We start from the raw sequence: 20,425 nt of genomic DNA, 5'->3' as shown, positions 1-20,425 counted from the left end.
TGGTGTAAAAATTGTGAAATAATAAAACAAGGAATCGATTTTTCTTAAAATTACATGGTACTTGATAGATCCTTGTTGTAATGAAACACAGTCTGAAATTGACGAGATAGAGGTCCAATATGACCAAACTGAGTATCAGAAACTCCTTGAGACGTATGGTATTCCACCGGAATGGGGGCCGGAATTCCCCTCTGCTGGTTCTATAGCCAGTTTCCCACCTCCTGGGAAATTGGCTGTGTATTCTGATTTCTTTGTTTATGGGAATTTCCGTTTCCCTGTAACAAAGTTTATTATGAAGATATTGGGTACTTTTGGGATCCAATTGTCCCAGTTGCACCCTCGTGCCATCGCGCGAATTCGTCATTTCGAATTCGTGTGTATGGCTCACGATCTGGTACCACGTCTTGACCGATTTGTTGTTTTTTATCGGATGGTCAACCGAAACGGGTGGTTCACTTGCCAAGCTGTATCGGGTAGGCGAATCGACCAGGAAGTTGAGAACGGTTCTCCGACTGGAAGAACAAGTTCTTCTGGATTTCCGAGGACGTGGTGCCGAGCCGCATGACACGTCACTCGGTGAATTAGGCGCTTCTTGATGTTACTCATACCTCTCACGAGGGAAAAGAATGGTTCCGCCTTCTGACTACCAATCCAACCCCTATGCGATCTTTACCCGAGGAAGCCCTCGTGTGGGCTGGAATGAGCCGCCTGTGGCCATCTCACTTTTTAGAGCCTGTGTTTCATGGCTTAGATGAATGTAAGTTCTTTTCTTTTATTGTTTTTAGAAAATTATATGACTAACTTTGATATTTCTATTCTCCAGGTCCTGGACCTATGTTAAATGCCTTATTTGACGACAGAGGTTGTGTGATGAAGAGCATTCGCGACGCAAAGGATACACCTATCCTTGAGAAGACCGCGAAATACTTTCTTTTTCCGGTGAGGGTGCGTGCTGAACCTGTTGTTTCCGATGCTACTTTTCAGACATGTGCGTACATTCTCAATCCTCCTCCTCTCACCGCGCTTACCTCTGAGGGGATATTCACTATTCTATCATCGAGTGACGAGTTATCGTCCTCAGAGGAAGAATGCTTTGATGTTGCTTCTGAGACTTCATCCGTGTCACACTTGTTAGCAGAGTTAGCACAGAAGCGACCTCTTGGATAATTCAAGGCTACTGAAATGGGTACAGGTTCTACAAGTACTCGGGATGAACCCGTGACCAAGAAGCAACGGACGCGTCGCTCCAAGAAGCCGCAGTCTGTTCTTGCGGATTGACTGAAGATGGTGAATGGTATGAGTCTTTATTCTATATCTTTATTTACATCACTTGTAGTTAAATAATGTTTCATTGTGTGCAGATCCATCGATTGATAGGGACGATGTGTCTGTGAAGCCACCAGTTTCAATCCCTATTATTGAGAAACAACCTTCTCCTCCTCCGGAGAAGGAGGCAGAAGATAAGCCTGCTACCCCTCCTATGGATTCAAATGTGGAGGGGTCCAATGTTCAGCCTAAGCCTAACGATTCACTTGATTATCTTTTCGAGGATGGGGGGCCCACTGGTTATGAAAGCAATAACCCGGTCGTGGATGAGGCTGGGTTCAGGCTTCACGAATCTCCTTCCCGACCTGCTTCTCAAATGCTTTCTACCTCCTCACCATTGACAACGAGTGCGGGAGGTAATTTCCAATTTGGGCCTTCTACCCACGAGTTTGGGGGAGGTTCAACATAAGGCGGTTTACGTCCACCCTTGTCAATCCCCACTCGTCTCGAGACTTCAAGTTCCCAATATTTTGGAGATGCTGTTTTGGGAGGGGATTATGACCTGTTTGTCCCTCATTGGGATATTGTCAACGGATCCCGGTTCTCTGATCCCGGGACCTGTGTTAATTTTGTCAAACACTGCGTACCTCCTGCAGAGATGACGCATCTGCTTAATCGCTCTCGCGAGGACCTCCATGTCGATCTTTCTGTTTCCTTGGCTAACAGTTTAGCTTGTAGCCAGGAAATTTTATGCGAGTGGCGTACGATGGGGGGAAGATTGGTGAGACTACTCGAGCCTTAAATGCTGCAAAGTAAGAGGCCGAGGAACACCAAAAAGTAGCGAGTGCAGCCCGGTGGAAACAAACTAACACCGAGGATGCCCTTAAGCAAGAAAAAGACCGAAGCTCCGCCGCTGCTCAGAAGTGGAAAGAAGCCTATGAGAGGCAAAATGCCGTGCTTGAAGCCGCGCGAGCTGAGACTCAGAAAAAGAAGGATGAACTGGCGAAGGCACAAGAAGAATTGACCTGCCAAGGCAGCCGGGTCCAAGAGCTTGAGGCCGAATTAAGATTGCAGAAGGAGCAAGCTGAACTCAAGGATAAAACTGCCACTGAAATGCAGTCTGCCTATGATTCCTTGCTACAGTCTCGCTTTGAAGCAGAGAATCGCGCTTCCGAAGCAGTCAATGAACTTCAAGTGCATCGGACTAGGGCGGAGCATGCTGAGCGAGATCGACAATGGTTCCTCAATCAAGGGCTCAACTCTCTAAGTTTCCCTTATTAATTACTTGTTCTGATATCTCTACAGATACTAATATGTTTATTATCAGGTCATCCGACACATCAAAGGAAGCCCCAAGCTAACTGATTGTTTCGTGAATTTAATGACGGCTTCCGAAGGAGTTGGCCGGATGAAAGGCTTCAATGAAGGGATGGCATTTGCTCAGTCTGGAAAACCTATCAAAATCCATCCACTTCATGGCCTCGACGTTCAACAGGAGTATGATATGCGGATGAAAGAGTATAATACTCTAGTCCTTCCGCTGCAGAACATGCTTCTGGAGTTTGCGTCCGCTGGAGATGGCATGAAGCAGTTGCGGGTGTACCTAGATGATGAATCTGAGGATAAAGAGTCTGAGGATGCTTCTCTCCAAGACCCAGAAGACACATCAACTCCTAACCCATAGATTTAGTATGGCTTGTAATTTGTTATTTGTAATTTTGTAATCTCCCTTTTGAGTATTAATGAAAAGAACTTTTATGCCTTGCTGACTGTGTTCTTTTAAAATAATATCTTTGCAAGATATTTTTAACTTTTGAATTTTGCAACTTGGATGATGTTGATGACGTGGCAGGGAAAGAAATTTTAAGCAACGGCTGATGGGACACCTTTTGACAGTCTGTGCACACTTTTTCGAATTTCCCGCCTAACGTGTTATTCATCCAACGGCCCGTACTTTCTCTTTCCTCTGTTAATCCATCAAACGCATTTATTGCGATGAGTATAAATAAGTCCATAACCATTCATTTGTTCTTATCGCTTTCGAAAATTTTCTCTCAAGTATTCAACAAATCTGAGATCTCTAAGACTTCGTCTTCTTTTCGTTAATCAGATTATATTATGATGGCTGTTGATAAGAAGAATCCCCCTGCCATCCACGAGGTCGGATGCAACATTAAAGAAAAAGATTTTGACGATGTGAGAAACGTGTACGGACTGGCGCTGGAATGGGAAGCCGAACGTCCGGCAGAAGGTGCTATTGCCACAGCACCACCGGCGAAGAAGATGGCCGTATACTTGGACCACTTTACTACGGGTATTTTCCGTCTGCCTATGACGAAATTCGTTCGGTCCGTTTTGAAAGCCTATAAGCTCCATTTATCCCAAATTCACCCCTTTGGGATGCTAAGAATTCGACACTTCGAATTCTGTTGCCAATCCCATAACTATGAATCGTTCGTCAATATGTTTGCCATTTTTTACAAAATGACATACCGTGATGGATGGTATGGTTTTGCCACCACTGGAAAAGATCCAATTGGTTTTGAATGGATCCGCAGTATCCATGGGTGGAAATCCAAGTTCTTTTGGATCTGGGAAGATGTCATCCCGTTTACGATGACCCGACGGAAACCGGAAGACCAAGCCCCCGAGATCCCCGCCATTGAGTTTGAGGGTCATAAGTGGTTCGATACTTTAACCCAGACGCCAACACCCATGCGCCCAATTCACGAAGGAGCAATGGTGTATGCTAAGATGAGCCGCTTATGGCCATTCCCTAAACTAGAACCGTATTACGAGAACTTGGATAAACGTAAGTATGTTGCTAATTTAGTCTCAATATCCTTCCTTGTTTTAACTTTACTGGTTTCTTGTATAGACGAGGGTTTCGTAGTCAGCGTTCTTCTAGATCACGAGGGAGGGATGATGTTACGTCGCCATATTGATCCAAGGGATGCACCTTTCTTGGAGCGTACTCGTACCAATTTTTTATTTTCCACTACCCTGAGCCTGGAACCTGTGGTTTCTGAGGTGATGCATGCTCAAGGTGAGGAGTTCGTCTTGAAAGGTGAGGGTATTCAACAACCTCGACCCCTTACCGCTGCTACTTCCCGAGGGGTGATAGTACTTCTTTCATCTAGTGAGGAGTCATCACTCTTCGAGGAAGGTTCTACGGGTGATGCTTTTAACCCATTGCGTTCAACTATAGGTTTGACCCGTAAACTGGATTCCAAAGCTGCCGCCAAGCAAGCAGCGGGTGATGATGGTGATCACCAGGTTGTTGAGGACTCCAAACTTGAGGGAGAGCCTCAAGCCACTGATGCAGGCGTGTCTAAGGCAGTTGGTAAACGTAAGGCTCAACCCACTAAAGCAGCTCCATCTAAAAAGATGAAGAAGGCTAAAGTCGTTGAGTTGGAGTCGCGCCTTCATCAACGCGATGCTGGGGACCCCTCCTTAGGTAATATCATTCTCTCTTACATTTATCATGCTTTCAAACAGTAATGTATCTGATGCGTGATTATCATTACGTCAGTAGGTTCAAAGGGTTTTCCGGAAGATGTTTCCGGTTTAAAGAGCTCTGGTGCTCTGAAACTTCCTACTCCACCATCCTCCCCACAAAACACTCTTTAGGATCCAATCAATCTGACGGACACTTCTCCATTGAAGGAAAAGGATATTGTTGAGTCTGACGCCCTCCGTATGTCTCCAAATTTTAATGTGCATCAATTTAGGGACTAAGGGGTGTCAGTGCGTTTCGCTATAGGGGTCAGACCTCTCCACCTCCTACGGAAGAGGTCGCTGCCCCTCATAATCCACGTTGGTCATTACGTCGAAATTCGATGTATAATGATGTGGACCTCTGCTTTGAGTATCTGCGGGAGAGTCTTCCTCCCGCAGAAAGGGAGCGACAACGTCGCCGTATTCGTCAGGAATTTTTGAACTCAAATTCCTATAACCTGGCGAATACTATTTCTGCCAACCAAGAGATCACTCGTGATTGGTTGTTGATGAACGAGGAATGGGATGATTTAGAGCTTAAATTGCTGGAGTCCAAGAAAGAAGCTTTCAATGCTCTGACTGAAGCTCAAGAGAATTTCAAAGCTTATGAAGCTGAAAGGGCCAGCCGTCTTGCTGCTGATAAGCAATTGGAGGAGCAAGCTGAGTTGATAAAAACTCTTCAGGCTGATTCAGGGGCCAAAGATAAACGTCTGTTCGACCTCAACGCCAAAAGCCGGGAACAATCACTGGAATATGCTAGCCAAAACATGAAGTTACTATGGGCGGAGGCGGATAAGAAGTGGCTTCTGGCGGAAGGCATTCCCGAGGTATGTATGCCTTTTATTCCGCCGGTAGGAATTATGCCTATCTCAATTGCTTATGTTTAAATTTTTCTTAACAGGTTATCACACAAGTTCATCGGAGTGATGTTCTTGGTGACTGCGTTGCAGTGCTCTTGAGTGCCTCCAAGCAGGCCAGACGCTAACTAGGGTTTCAGGAGGGCTATAATTTTGCCTCCGAAAGCCGAGTTCCGGAAGAATTCATTCTTCACGACAAGGATACTGCTGCAATTCTTACTGAAAAGACGAAGACTTATGACACTCTAAGGTTTTCGATTTCAGAGCAGATATCCGATCTTGCTGATAAAGAAGATGCTATTGACCAGCTGAAGGTTCTTCTTGATTTGGACGAGGAAGATCAAGACGATACTGAAGCCGGAGACAAGGAGGATGAAGATACAGCTTCTTAGATGTAGATCTACTCTCCATGTAAATGTATATGTACTTTGTTTTGTAATCTCTTTTGATAATAAATAAGAAGTTTTGCTTTCTCCGGTACACTTTGTCTTATATGTTATAATATAAGTGTTCTTCCGGATCTTCGATTTTATCAATACAAGATTACTATGCATCAAGAGACTTAACAAAAACTTTCCATATAACGGGCATAAGCCAAAGTACAAACTAAAATTACAAAGCTTCAACTAGTCTATTCGGGCACGTAGGCCAAAATACAAATAAACGAAACTGCTAGATGTAACACTTTTTTAGTTGTGCCCCATTTCAAGTTCGCGGGACCTGCGTCCCATCTAATTTCTCTAACTTGTAAGCACCTTTAGACAAGACTTGTTTTATCTTGTAAGGGCCTTCCCAAGTTGGGGCCAACTTGCCCGGAGGCTTCTGGCCGGAAGCCTCATTGTTACGGAAGACAAAGTCTCCCGCATCGAACTCACATTTCCTAACCCGCGAGTTGTAATATTTCTGAAGCTGTCGCTTATAATTATACTCGCGGATCGATGCAAGTTCTCTTCTTTCCTCCAGCAAACCCAGATTCATCCTGAGTTCATAATTATTGTCATCAATTAATAAAACTCTTGCGGATAGAATCCCGATTTCGGCTGGGATCATGGCCTCGGTGCCATAGGTTAGACTAAACGGCTTCTCAGAGTTGTTGGAATTCTTTTGGGTGCGAAAGGCCCAAAGTACATGGGGCAATTCATCCACCCAACCCGTATGTTTAGTTCCTAACCTTGCCTTAATCCCTTCTTTGATAGTCCGGTTGGTTCTTTTGACCTGACCATTTGCCTGCCGATGAGCTACAGATGTAAAATTTTGAATGACTTGAAGTTCTTTCAACCATTCTTGTAGTCCGCTATCAGAAAATGGGTCCCATTGTCACATACCAATTCTTGCGGGAGACCAAACCGGCAAATGATGAATTCCCATAGGAACTTTTTGACACTTGATGCCGTTATTGATGCAACCGGTTTGGCTTCTACCCACTTGGTGAAGTAATCAATGGCCACTATCAAAAATTTGACCCGTCCAGGGGCTTCCGGGAATGGTCCCATAATGTCTATAGCCCACTTCTAGAACGGCCAAGCGGATATTACCAGGATCAGTTCATTTTTAGGACGTAAGGTATTGGGGGCATGACGTTGGCAAGAATCACACTTTCTGATTTCTTGCACAGCGTCTAAGTGCATGCCAGGCCAATAATACCCTGCTTCCATGATTTTTGCAACAGTCATTCTAGGACCCGCGTGCAAGCCACAAATGCCTTCGTGAATTTCTCGTATTAGATAATTCGCGTCTTCCGCATCCATGCAACGCAACAGTGCTCCTAGAAATGATCTCCGGTATAACATACCATTGTTCAATTGGTAATTCAAAGCCTTGTGCTTAATCTTCCGCGCCTCAGCTTTTTCTGCTGGGAGGGCTCCGGATGATAATAAGCTTTGATCGGTGTCATCCATGACTCGGCGCCCGTTTGAATTACCAAGAGTTGATTTTGAGGAACGGATGGGTTATCTAAGACTTCCACACGAATATCCTTAGCAAAATGCTCGAAATTTGTCGAGGCTAGTTTGCTAAGAGCGTCCGCAGATTTGTTTTCACTCCTCTTAATGTGAACAATGTTGAAGGAGGAGAACTGGCGGATTAAGTCTTTTGCTTGCGAGAGATAAGAAGCCACAACGTCGTTTTTTGCTTCGTAATTTTCGTTTATCTGTCACGCAATTAGCATGGAGTCCACCCGTGCTTCCAAATTTTTCACCCCAAGCTTGCTAGCTATCCGTAGGCCTGCCAAGAAGGCTTCATATTCTGCCTCGTTATTGGTACTTTTGAAGTCCAATTTAATGGCATATGTGAACTCATGGCCTTCCGGATTAACTAGCCTGAGGCCTGCCCCGGATCCCTCACTGCTAGAGGCTCCGTCCGTGAACAATGACCAAACTTGTCCTTGTTCCGGAGGCGCTTGGGGTTGTTGTTCGATCAAGCATTATTTTTCTTTGTGCTGCGGGACTTCGGTGACGAAGTCCACGAGTACCTGTCCCTTGATCGCTGGTCTAGGCTTATACTCGATTGCATGTTCACCCAACTCAATAGCCCATTTCTCTAATCGCCCGGACAATTCCGGTTTACTCAACACGTTTTTTAGCTTGTAGCCGGTCAGAACGTTTATGGGATGTCCCTGAAAATATTCTGCGGAGCCGTCGGGCTGCATAGACCAGTGCTAAGACAAGTTTTTCTAACATTGAATACCTGGTCTCCGGGTCTGACAACGTTCTACTGACATAGTAAATTGGTGTTTGAACATTTTTTCTATCAGTCAATAGTACGACCCCTATGGCAATATCCAAGGCAGATAAGTACAGTGTCAGAGGTTCACCCGCATATGGTGCTGTTAGAGTAGGAAGCTCCATTAAGCATTTTTTAACCTCTGAAAATGCTTTTTCAGCTTCCGCGGTCCACTTGAAATGTGCCTTTTTGAGGCAATTTCAAAGTGTTCACATGAATGGATAGGACTTGGCCACATGATTTGCTAAGAATCGGTTTAACGCTACAAGTCTTCCATTAAGTGTTTGAACCTCCTTGAGGGAAGAAGGTAAGGAAATGCGGGCTATAGCTTGAACTTTATCAGGGTTGGCTTTGAAGCCCGCACCCATTACTATGACTCCCAAGAATTTTCCCTCTTCCATCCCAAACGAACACTTGGCCGGGTTCAACTTCATATTGATGCTTCTTAACGTTTCAAAGGTCTCTTCAATATCTCTTAACATCTGATCCTCTTCAATGTTTTTGATCACCAAATCGTCCATGTAAACCTCCAGGTTTCGGCTTATCTGGCCTCGGAAAGCTTGATCCATTAATCGCTGATATGTGGCGCCCGCGTTCTTTAATCCGAAAGGCATCATTTTATAGCAAAAGGTGCCTTGATCGGTTCGGAATGCTGTTTTATCCTCATCATTCGCTGCCATACGAATTTGATGGTATCCCTTGTAAGCATCAAGGAAGCATTTGAATTTAAACGGGGCAACATCGTCCACCTTGAGGTCAATCTCAGGTAATGGATAACAATCTTTCGGGCATGCTTTGTTTAGGTCCTTGAAATCAATACACATCCGCCATGTCCCGTTGCTCTTTGGGACAATGACCGGATTAGCTACCCGTGTCTGATATTTACTTTCCCGGATGATTCTGGCGTGAAGAAGATCTTATACTTGCTCATTCATGGCTTTCGTTTGTTCCGGGCCCATCTTTCGCTTTTTCTGTACGATTGGATTAAACATTGGGTTTACTTTTAACTTGTGTTCAACAATGTTCCGCGGGACACTAGTCATGTCCACGGGGCACCAGGTGAAGATGTCCACGTTCTTGGTCAATAGTTGTTTCAAAAAGGTCCTCACTATCTCTGAAATAGCAGGTCCAATTGTGATTGTCTGGTCCGGAAACTTCTTGTTCAAAACCCATTTCTCAGGTTCGGTCCTCTGAGCCTGTCTAGGGACCTTGCTTGGTCTTGAACTCTCGGTTGCGAAAAAATGCCGGTTCCCATGAATTATCGCCACACCGGTACGAGTTGGAACTCCTACTGCACCGTGGGCTGTGGACGGATGGGCGTTGAAGTCTCCGATCGCCTCTCGTCCCAGAATAATGTCTGCTTAGAAGTTGCTGGTAGGACCAAAAATTCAACTTCTTCTGTTCTTGAATGAGTTCCGTCACTAGTGTTACCGGGAATTATATCAACCCGCGCGGATGCATTATCTCCCCTACAAAACCAGAGACGGGAGCATGAATTGGTTTTAATCTTTCTTTGTCTTCCTTGTCCAACTGTTTGAAACATTGTTCGTACATATTGTCGGATGTACTGCCTGTGTCAAAGAACACATATTGTGACCGGTAATGACCAAATTCGGCAGTAATTATCAACAGGTTTTTATTACACGGGCCTCATCTAATTCGTGGAAAGATCACGGGCTCGTTTTTCCATTCCTCGTCTGAATAATCCCTCATTTTTCCTTTACCCGAATGTACACCCTGAATCATGTGGACATTCAAATCTTTAACTTGCCTTTTAGCTGGGCCCTGGCTGTCCCTTGCGGAAGGTTTACCAGCCCATGCTCGTGCGCCTTTGACCAGGTGTTTGGGTTTGCCATTTTTGACAGCTGCTTCTATTTCGCTTCTGAGGGCCACACACTCATTCGTGTTGTGTCCGATATCATTATGAGATGAGCAGTGCTTCTTGTTATCGAGGAACGACTTCCTCGATAACGGTTGAGGCTTCCTGAAGGTCAGATTCTCAGTGGTGAGAATTTCTAAGGGAGTCTTTGATAACTGAGTCCAACTGTTGGAGGAACGGGCTGAAAAATTACGTTTACCCTTATTACCGATCAAAGACCTTGCATCAAATGGTTTAGACGTTTCCGCATTTGGCTGAAGTCTTGACCATATTGGTCCCTTAGCTTGCCTATTTGGTCTCGGAGTTTGAAACTCAACCCTCGGTGATTGCTTTTGACTACTTGAACTTAGAGTTTTCTCAGTTCTTGTAAACAACTTTGATGCCTTCATGATTCCGTCCCATGACTCGGGCATTCCGTCTCTCCCTGTAAGAGTGCGGATCAAGGAATCGCTATGAACGTTCTTACAGAATGCTTCTCGCAGCATATCTTCGCTTACCCCTCCGATGTTAAGGCTCTCGTTGGTAAACGAGTAATGAAGTCTTCAATAGACTCATTATTTCGCCTTGTAACATCTAGTATTTCTGAAGGGTCACGGGTATGTTTCTTTTGTTGACTAAAATATTAGGAAAATTTTGCTACAAAGTCATTCCAACTTTTGATTTGTCCGCCTGGCAATTTCTCAAACCATTCTCGAGCAGCTCCCGTGAATGTGAGTGCGAACATGTGGCACCAGTACGGAAGGGTCCAACCACTGACACCCCCGGCTGCCACAAATCTCAGCAAATGATCGATGGGGTCTGTCATTCCATTAAATATTCCAACAGATGTCGGAATCTTCGTGTTCATTGGAAAGGGAGCTTGTGCGATGCTCAGAATAAATTTTGACTTTTCTGCAAAAGACTCCAGACGGTATGGTTTCGAAAAATTATATTCGGCATCACTGCAATATTCCGCATGACGGACAACTGGTCGCGGGTAACTAGCCCCTCCATACGATGGAAGGCGGCTATCCCCGCTGTAAAAACTACCTTCCGGACGATAAATTGAGTCGTACCCGTCCAGTTCGTCCTCATAGGATGGTACCCGCATATCTATGCGGGGACGAGGACGTAACCTCCTGGTCTCGCTCATATTCTGTTCCGGTGGTTGACTGTACTGAATTTGGCTTCCTCTTATTGGAGGAGAGATTGATCTCCTGGGAGGCTCTTCATACGTTAGGGTACGGCCGCGAAAACGCTCATTCCGAACCCTACGCTCGTACTCTGCTTCAAATTGTCTTGTTGCATACGAAGCCACTCATCCGGAGATAAAAGTCCTTCGGACCTGGAACCATGACGGTGAGCTCTTCTTAGGTTAGAGTCACCGAAATCCTCTTCCAAACCCAACTCCGAATGAGTTCGGCGGGCATCTCTCATAATTCGTTCTAAATCTCCCATATTAGAACCTCCTGGGACTGTAACGTGCCCCAGATCAGTAGTCGGTGTAACAACATTTCTAGTGTCTACTGAAGTAACATCTGCTAGTGGAGTGAAATGTCCCCGAGCCGTTGAACCACCTAAGGTAAAACCTCCGGGGTTCAAGGCATCGGTTCATGTAACCGGATTTGTAATTCGAGCAAAAACAGATGTTGTTCCTTCACGTGTTTCAATATTGAGATCATGTGGAAGCTGTGTCTAATTCTCCGTCGGCTCTTTAGGTAACTGATTCATATCGTAAAGAGAACGGAATTTTTTTTTGCTGTTCTAACAAAAGCACGGATGGCGCCAATGAAGAAACACGGATCTACACCCCAGATGGGTCCTAGATCTGATGAGTCCCCAGGGTAGGATACGGTTAACTGCCAATACGATATGAATACAATTCCCAAAGTCCAATGACGTGAATCCTGCAAAACAGAACACCGTGAGCTCGATACGGGAAGGACAAGGTGGGGGGTCTTCCGGTAACCACCCTCCGGCGTGAGAATAAGACCGTTCTGATGAAGAGATAAAGTACTTAAGTAAACTGAGAGAGTATAGTGGGAGTGAATGAATACCTCATGATGACTGAGAGGGTATTTATAGCCGAAGGGTGTGGGAAGGTGATTAGGCCAGCTGTCCTTTAAGAAGATGCTCTTGCAACCGCCTGGACACGTGTCCTCATACTACAGGTCTAGTTCATACGTTGCATGTGCATGTATAACAACCTGGACACATGTCTTCATATGTTAGGATGGTAGACAACCTTGGCTTCATTGATTGGTTGATACGTCACGTATTGCTCAAGAAAGCATCTTGGTAGATCTCCTAGAATGTTATCAGTTAATGACAGCTGTACCAGGGCATTACCTCGTAGCTGTTTATGCGGGCAAGCGTTCCGTCCTGAGGACGACTTCTGAGGGTGCCAGGATGCTTTCGCATGTCTTGCGGAGATGTTTCTTCCGCCCACGGTTATGCGGATGGTTCGTATTCCCCGCGGGTGCCTTATGAGGGACTTCGGGTTAACCTGCGGATATCACTTGAGGGTATTTGGGTCTTTTTGGTACCCTACCTCTATACCCAGTTTTGTTGATTATGTTGTCTGAACCGGGCCTATGCCGGCTTCAGAATTTGGCTTGGGTGTTCCCCCGGAAACCATACCGCCGGCTGTCACTTGACGTACAGTCGCTGTGCCTCCACAAGAGCAAAACCCTTTGCTGTAACACAATGGGACGACAACCCGGGTGGGCTCGGAATCGAAACTAACAACTGTACAAGGTTTATCTCAAATATTTCATCGCCACTATCCACCTAAAGTGACACAAGTAGAGATCGAACTTGGATCTCCATTGAAAAACTCAAGCATTTCTATCACTAGGTCACATGTGAGAGATCTCCGTTAAATCATTTATATATGATAAAAGAAAGAACTAAATCAATTTTATTTATGATGACGGATGATAAGCATGAACAAAATTAAAAAATCAGAAAATCTTCGTACCCGTACCCGTAACCAATTTTATGGTGCGGGTACAGGTACCGGTACAAATATGGGTACATGTATTTTCGGGTATTATACTCGCTTTTGTACCACTTTGTTATTTTTTAAAAAAATCCCACTAAACTTGGTATTGGTACCGTATAGTACCAGCAAACAATTATTATATATTACAAATGAGAAGTTTGGCGTCGCATGGCCATGATTGGTCCATGTGGTGCCGTATGATTGGTTCAGGAAATATATATATATATATATATTGATTTTTTTTTTAAAATTTGATAACTAAACGGTTATTCAAGTGTCACGTCGACTCGTCGTCGCAATGGTCGGGGAAAACAACGTTCGGGTTTTACCAACGATCGGGTTTTACCGACCTTTTTGTTTTAGTTTCGGTATGATCACAAATATATCCGAAATCAACCGAATTCGTATAAACTCGCTGCGTTTTGTTTTAGTTCCGATACCGTAGCGAAATCGACTGGGTGCTCATTTTTTTAGTTTTGGTATTGTAAAGAACGTGAAGGAAATCAACCGAATTCGCGAAGACTCACCGCCTCAACGCCCGGAATCAACAATGCTCGGTTCTACCAGCACTCGAGTTTTACCGACGACACCACCCCCATTGCCCCATTGGTTCATCTTAATTTTTATATATTTTTTTTGTTTTTTTTGATACACGTAACCGAAAACAAACGAATTCATGTCGATGTACCGCTTCAATGTTGTTGCACAGTAACAACTCGGGTTTCGGACTTGTACCTTTACCCGACTCGGTTCGATGTTCGGGTTATTTTTGTTAAACATATCGCGCTTATCAAACTAAATTGAGTATTAAATTAATATTTAATTAATTATGAATAAATCTTTAGTGTATTTACCCTTCTAGCCCAAAATATATAGTTTAAACCTTTTTGTTTCCACCTTAAATTCCAAGGGACTAAACTACAATTTTGTTATAACCCTTATTACAATCTGGATAATCCATTTATCAAACTCGACCGGTGTTCTTGTTTCTTGAAACCACATATGAGATGTCTTGGAGCTTAATTTACGTAGTTTTTATGGAAATTGGATCAAGGATTTCATTACACTTGCCTATTTCGGCTCAACCGACAATCTAATTGAGTAAATTCAATCACAATGATTCGTTTTCCATCTTTAACCAAGCCGACAATTGTAATAACCCTTGAACACGAAATCGTTAATCATAATTCAATTCATTGCATAGACACCACCCCCAGACCATCGTCTAACAAACCCATATACCCAATCGCGTTATAATGATCGTTTATTGATTGTTCGTCTTGGGTTTCTTGCCGTCGGGTTCCATTTAAATTGGACGAACTCGTGTAATCGCTTAAGGTAATTGATTACATGTTTTGAATCGCGTTTTGATGCTGATCAAAAGCCATATCGTTAATTGAATCAAGTTTAACGGATTTAAAAGATTGAATCATTAGGGTTCTTGTTAGTATTGGGGCTCTGGCCTGCATGGTTTTATATTTTTCTAATCTGGGTAGTTACAAACTAATCAAGTGGTTCAGTTGGCTGGTTGGGTTGGGTTAAAGGACTGTGTTGCTGGAGGACGCAGGTTCGAATCCCTTCAACACCATTTTGTTTGTTTAATTTTTGGAGTTTTATTCTTGTATTATAGTCAATCCTTTAAATCAATTTAATTAATATTATAAATATTATAAAACTCATAATTAATTATATTTTTATAAAATTGACACATTAATCAATCATTTTTTTCGAATCCTTGTTAACACCATATATGAATATATGTATTTGTATATATATATATATATATATATGAATATATGTATGAATATGTATTATGAATAAAATTAATTTTAATCTGTTAATTAACTAAATATCATATTTTATATAAATATTATTAGTTATTATTTTTTCAATAATTATTTAAAGAAAGATATTTATTAATGATATACACACACACATTAAACACATTTTTAGATTTAATTAAACAAATTTCTTTATATAAACTAAAAAGTTTTATAAATAATTATTTAAGTCTTGTTATGTATTTTATATAATTAAGTCATGTTATTTACGATAAAACTTTTATAATAGATATTTAACTTTCGTAAGATTATACTTGGTTATCAAATATCGAATGTCTATCTAGCTTTAAATTCCTTATTGCGGTCATAGTTATTCGTTCAGTAATTATTGTTACTTAGGAATTTCTCGTTGGTATTTTCCCGAAGCGCGTGATTTCTGCGAATCATCATTTTTAATACTTCTCTTTTCACTATTGTTCGTCTATCAAGGTGAGTACCACATTCCCCTCTTTTTACTCGTTTTCATACTGTTTTGGGGACATATGCGTAAATATTATTTCTCTTATATACTTATACTCAAAACTGCAATTATTGGTTATGTGTTAACAACTTATACCTTACTTGTTTATGTGCTTACATGCTTTACGTGAACCGCATTCGGAGAGGTCCAACATAATCTCAGAATAGTATGATCATACGCCAGTCGTTATAGCCTTTGTGCTTCTTGACATCTCAGTTATACTTGCTCATTTGGTTAATTTGTTATTCTCATATGACTTGTTGCAGCTACGTATTTTGTTATATATATTATATGTACAACTAAACTGGTGTGTTGCTCACTCAACATGTGTTGTTGACGAAATTCTATTTTAAACGCATATGCATGTTATCGTAGAAATTTAATGCAGGTTGGTGAAGACTTAGTGAAGAATTTAAGTTAGAAGATAATTAATCAAGATCATTTGTGATATAAGTTGTATTGATGCATGATTTTGGATTATGTATTTGTTGTATTTGATTTATTTGAAAACTTAATTTAATTAATAGATATTGTCATTTTAATAATGCAAAATAGTAACCTTTGAAAAACTGTGAGCAATCAGTTCGCCCTGGCATTTCCGCCGTAGGTTGGGGTGTGACATGCACCAGTAAACCACTAGTTATTTATAATAAAACAATTAAAAACCGTAATAACATAATACTAAAAGTCTAAAACTTAAAATGAAATAAACCATAATATAAAATCCATTTATACTCAAGTAATGTATTGCAAAACATACAAAGTCACCCAACATATTTTTATTAAAATGTTTAAAACAAAATTAACTTATGTAAAGAAAGTCAACATCCGTTTAATTTGTTTGTAGTCATCTTTCCATTTTCTCTTTTTCTTTTCTTTGTTTATTTCTTTCTCAATTTCTGTAGAAAAACAACAATTTTTGTAGAAAACAAGAGAGGAAGTTCATACATATTATTTAATGATATACACAGTTACACATAAATGAAATAAAAATATACGTATACACAATATATGAATATACACATATGGATCAAGAAGGAAATTATTCAACTAATATATACTAGGTTCTGAAAATATCGCTTGAAAGTTAAGTTATGAGTGTTGGAAACCTAGTAAAAGTCCCTACATATTCTAAACAGGTACCAGCCCGAAATACTCGTACTTGTACCCGTACATGTACCAAAAATTACCCGTACCTATAATTTATAAATTTGGGTACCCATACCCGTACCCAATAGACATGTACGGGTAAAGATACGAGTAATGAACATGTACAAGTACGAGTATTCGTAAAAAAAATTCATCCCTACATGAGTGCACTTCATCTGTCCTCTCTTTTTTACGTTCCTTGCCCCTAGATAGAGACTTCACTCCTTCTCTCTTCTTGTCGTGAACCCGCAACTTTTTTCCGTATCGAATAAGTAACGGGGTCTTCTAGAGGTGCACATTCATTTCGGGTTCTAACCTAAAGGGGTTTGTGTGACATTCGTCAATTTCGAGTCAATCGTATTTTCGTTTCGTATTTGTTTATTATGTAAACCGACCCGTTTTGTAAACCAAAACCATCGATATAATCAAAATGATGGATTTTATATTACAATATTGTTTTATACTTGTCGGGTCTCAAAAAACACCCTTTTCGATCCTTAAAATGGCCTTAAAACGCTTTAAAACAACTCCGGGGGCCAAAACTGCCAATTTTGAAAGTTCAGAATTTCCACCAGGTGACTTAGCGCCGCGCTAAGGTGAAGGGCAGAGACCTTAGCTCCGTGCTAAAGGGAGTCTACACCAGAACTCGTTTTTTGTTGTTTTTATGCAAACATGTGACTTAAACCAACTCATTTTCATGCAAGACTCTTTATGCGTGACCCTTTCAACTTACCCTATATAAGCACCACCATTTCCCCCTGCTACAACCCCAAAATCTCTCTCAAATACAAAGATATTAAGGTTATTTTGTTAGTGGTCTTGAAGGTTTGACTTCTAAAAGTCAAACTGAGTTAAATCTTTCGTTCTAATTAGCTTATGTAGTCTTCTTAATACTTGAATATGGTGGTACAACATATATATAATATACACCCCTTGTTACCTTTGGCGGTTACTTCTCCGATCTCGATCAGTGAGGTTTCGAACCTCGTAAGGCAAGGCTTCATGGAGTACTTTGTGTCCTTGATATATATATATATATATATATATATAGGATTGATTTCTTTTGAGAACCGCTTTGAGCTTTAAGAACTCGAAATAACTGAACGTAGCAAAAAAAATTTGAATTGTTTTTACACATGTGTAATACGTAAGTGTAAGTAATGTACAAAAAATTACAGTATTTTTTTACACACCGAATCGACTTATTACACATGTGTAAGAGCATTCACATCCCATCCCCTAAATTTATGTGAGGAGAGTATGTAAATTATAGGGTGGGGTTTTGAGTGGTTGTGAGTGTAAATTCTAGGGTGGAGAGAAAAAATGTAGTGATTTTTTGTAAATTTGGGGAAACATTTGGGGAACATTGTTTGCCCCTATTTATTTTTTAATATTTGTTGGATTGGTTGTGAGTAGAGGAGAGTAAAAACTGTAATGATAAATATATAAAAAATATAATTTAATTGAACAGGAGATAGAAATATAGTGTTTTTTATGTAATTATAGAGATAAGGATGAGGAATGGGATGAGAATGCTCTAACTAACATTTAAACTTGTGTAATTATCAAAAATACTTATTCTCTCTCCTGATTCATTTTTTAATTAAATTTAATCTCAGCCACATATTTCAAACCATTTAATTAAATGTATGGTCCAAAATTGAGTTCTCAAAGTTCTTACAACTCATCAAGTTCTCAAAATATCCCTCCCATATATATATATACACTTATATAACTTGTTTATATATACTAACCATGCTTAACTTCTGCTCATTTTAGTTTGTTTGTCATATTTACAAGTTCCATGGTTAAGGGTTCTAAGAGTCTAGCCTCAGTTTAACCGTAAATAGCTTTATACCATAAACCGAACTTTGTTTACTAGTTTTTGTTAAATAATTGTTTAAACATGTTTAATGTTAGATTTAAGTTTGTTAAATCATTTTTATAAGTTCTATGGTTATGGGTTTGTAGAATCTTACCTCGGTTTTAACCCGAACCAAGATCCGAACCGAAAACCGAACTTTTGTTTAAAGACTTTATTGTTAACCTTTTGGTTGTAAAACTTAAGTATCATTACTTATAAACTAGGGTGTAGCTCGTGTTACACACGGGTGGAAAAACATGTCAACAAACATAATAAATTAAACAACAAATTCATGCAACACAAAACTTCTTCAAACTTTCGGACCAAAACGTTAACCATTTACATTGTCTAGATATTAAAAGTTAAAAGTTACAATAAGTTAATGTACATCAAACAACCAAAAACATCAACAAAGGACATAACATGTTCTTTCATATTAAACCACCATCAACTTCTTCAAACATTTTATCAAAAAAAACTCATTTTACTTCACCACCTGAAAAAATATAATAAAACAATAGCATCTAAATTAAATATACCATAATAACATATTTAATAATGAGTAACATTTGAACATTAATAAAGTTATTTTTATTAAATTGTTGTTTTTATTAAAACAAAATGACAACATAAAACATTTTTCTAACTTAAACCGTTAAACCAAAAAGATATATCAATAAAAATCTTTTTTTGGCCGTCATTTTATAACTAACAAATTTGATACTATTTCAAAACAACCCGTTTTGAAATATTTTCAAAATAGTTAAAAAAATAAAAAAAAATTGGAATTAGTCAACTTCAAAAAATTATGAAATTGTTTTTTATTTTTGACCAATCTTTCAACAAACTTTTAAATTACTGACATTAATATTTTGTTAAATTTGCAAAACTTAAAAACATTTAATAATAAATGAATTCTCAAATAACTTTGAAAAGATTAAAAAAATTTATGTTGACTTTGAAAATAATTAAAGTTGAAAAAATATGACTATTAATTTAGAAATAATTACAAAAATGAAAATCAAATCGTTTAATTTGAAAACTTTAAAACATTATGAAAAGATTTTGAAATTAGTTTAAAATTATGGAGAGTATTAAAACCTTGAAAACTTTGTTAAAAGATTGGTCAAATTTCGAATTTAAAAGGAGTTTAAATATGTTAATTGAATTGTATTAAAACCATTAGTACAATTTATTGAGTTTAACTATCCTTATTAGTTATTTAAACAAATAAAGATAGTCAAACTCAATAAATTGTATTAATGAGATACTTAAACCTTGTTGCAAGTAAGACTCGAAAATTTATTTAAGTTATAACTTATTCATTTGGTTTTTTTAACAAATAAGGAAAGTTAAAAAAATATAAATTGTAATAATGAGATAATTATGTTATTATTTCGGTCAAACCAGAAATTAAGAAATGAGTTTATAAAAATGGAAAAAATTAAAAACATAAAAAAGGGTTGTTCATTCGTTTTTTTTTAAATAAGGAATGTCAAACTTTATAAAGTGCCATAATTGGATTCTTAAATGTGTATAAATCTAAAAATGTAAACTAATATGATTAGTCAAAAACCATTTAATATGAATGATCAAATACTTAAATCGGTCGGATATTTATTTAAGTTATAACTTATTCATTCGATTTTATAACAAATAAGGAAAGTCAAAAGATATAAATTGTAATAATGAGATAATTGTAACATCCTAAAATTTTTAATGTTGAATAAAGAAAGTTATGTTAGTGATTTCGCGTTTTTAATTATTAATATCGGGTAGGAGCGGGTCATGGACTTGGATTAATTGAGATAGGATAAATGAGAATGGGATTTCAGGGATATAAATACCCCCAAAATCCCAAAATATCTCATTTCTCACCAAACTCCACACACACTCCACACACTCCT

General features: G+C 39.7%; 1 protein-coding gene across 1 annotated transcript; it reads right to left on the bottom strand.

The window, feature by feature from the left end:
- Nucleotides 1–6,326: 6,326 nt before the first annotated feature.
- LOC143637369 (uncharacterized) lies at nt 6,327–7,519 on the bottom strand. Its single transcript, XM_077104773.1, has 2 exons — nt 7,157–7,519; nt 6,327–6,848 (listed from the first exon to the last, which is right to left on the bottom strand). The coding sequence occupies exons 1-2, from the start codon at nt 7,517–7,519 to the stop codon at nt 6,327–6,329; spliced, it is 885 nt and encodes a 294-aa protein (XP_076960888.1).
- Nucleotides 7,520–20,425: the final 12,906 nt, after the last annotated feature.

The sequence above is a fragment of the Bidens hawaiensis genome, unplaced genomic scaffold, assembly GCF_021521415.1.
Source record: "Bidens hawaiensis isolate Kalapana, Puna unplaced genomic scaffold, B.hawaiensis_p1.1 tig00008253_1, whole genome shotgun sequence".
Classification (NCBI taxonomy): Eukaryota; Viridiplantae; Streptophyta; class Magnoliopsida; order Asterales; family Asteraceae; genus Bidens; species Bidens hawaiensis.
The sequence above is the reverse complement of the archived record's forward strand: the minus strand, read 5'-3'. Positions and strand labels throughout refer to the sequence as shown.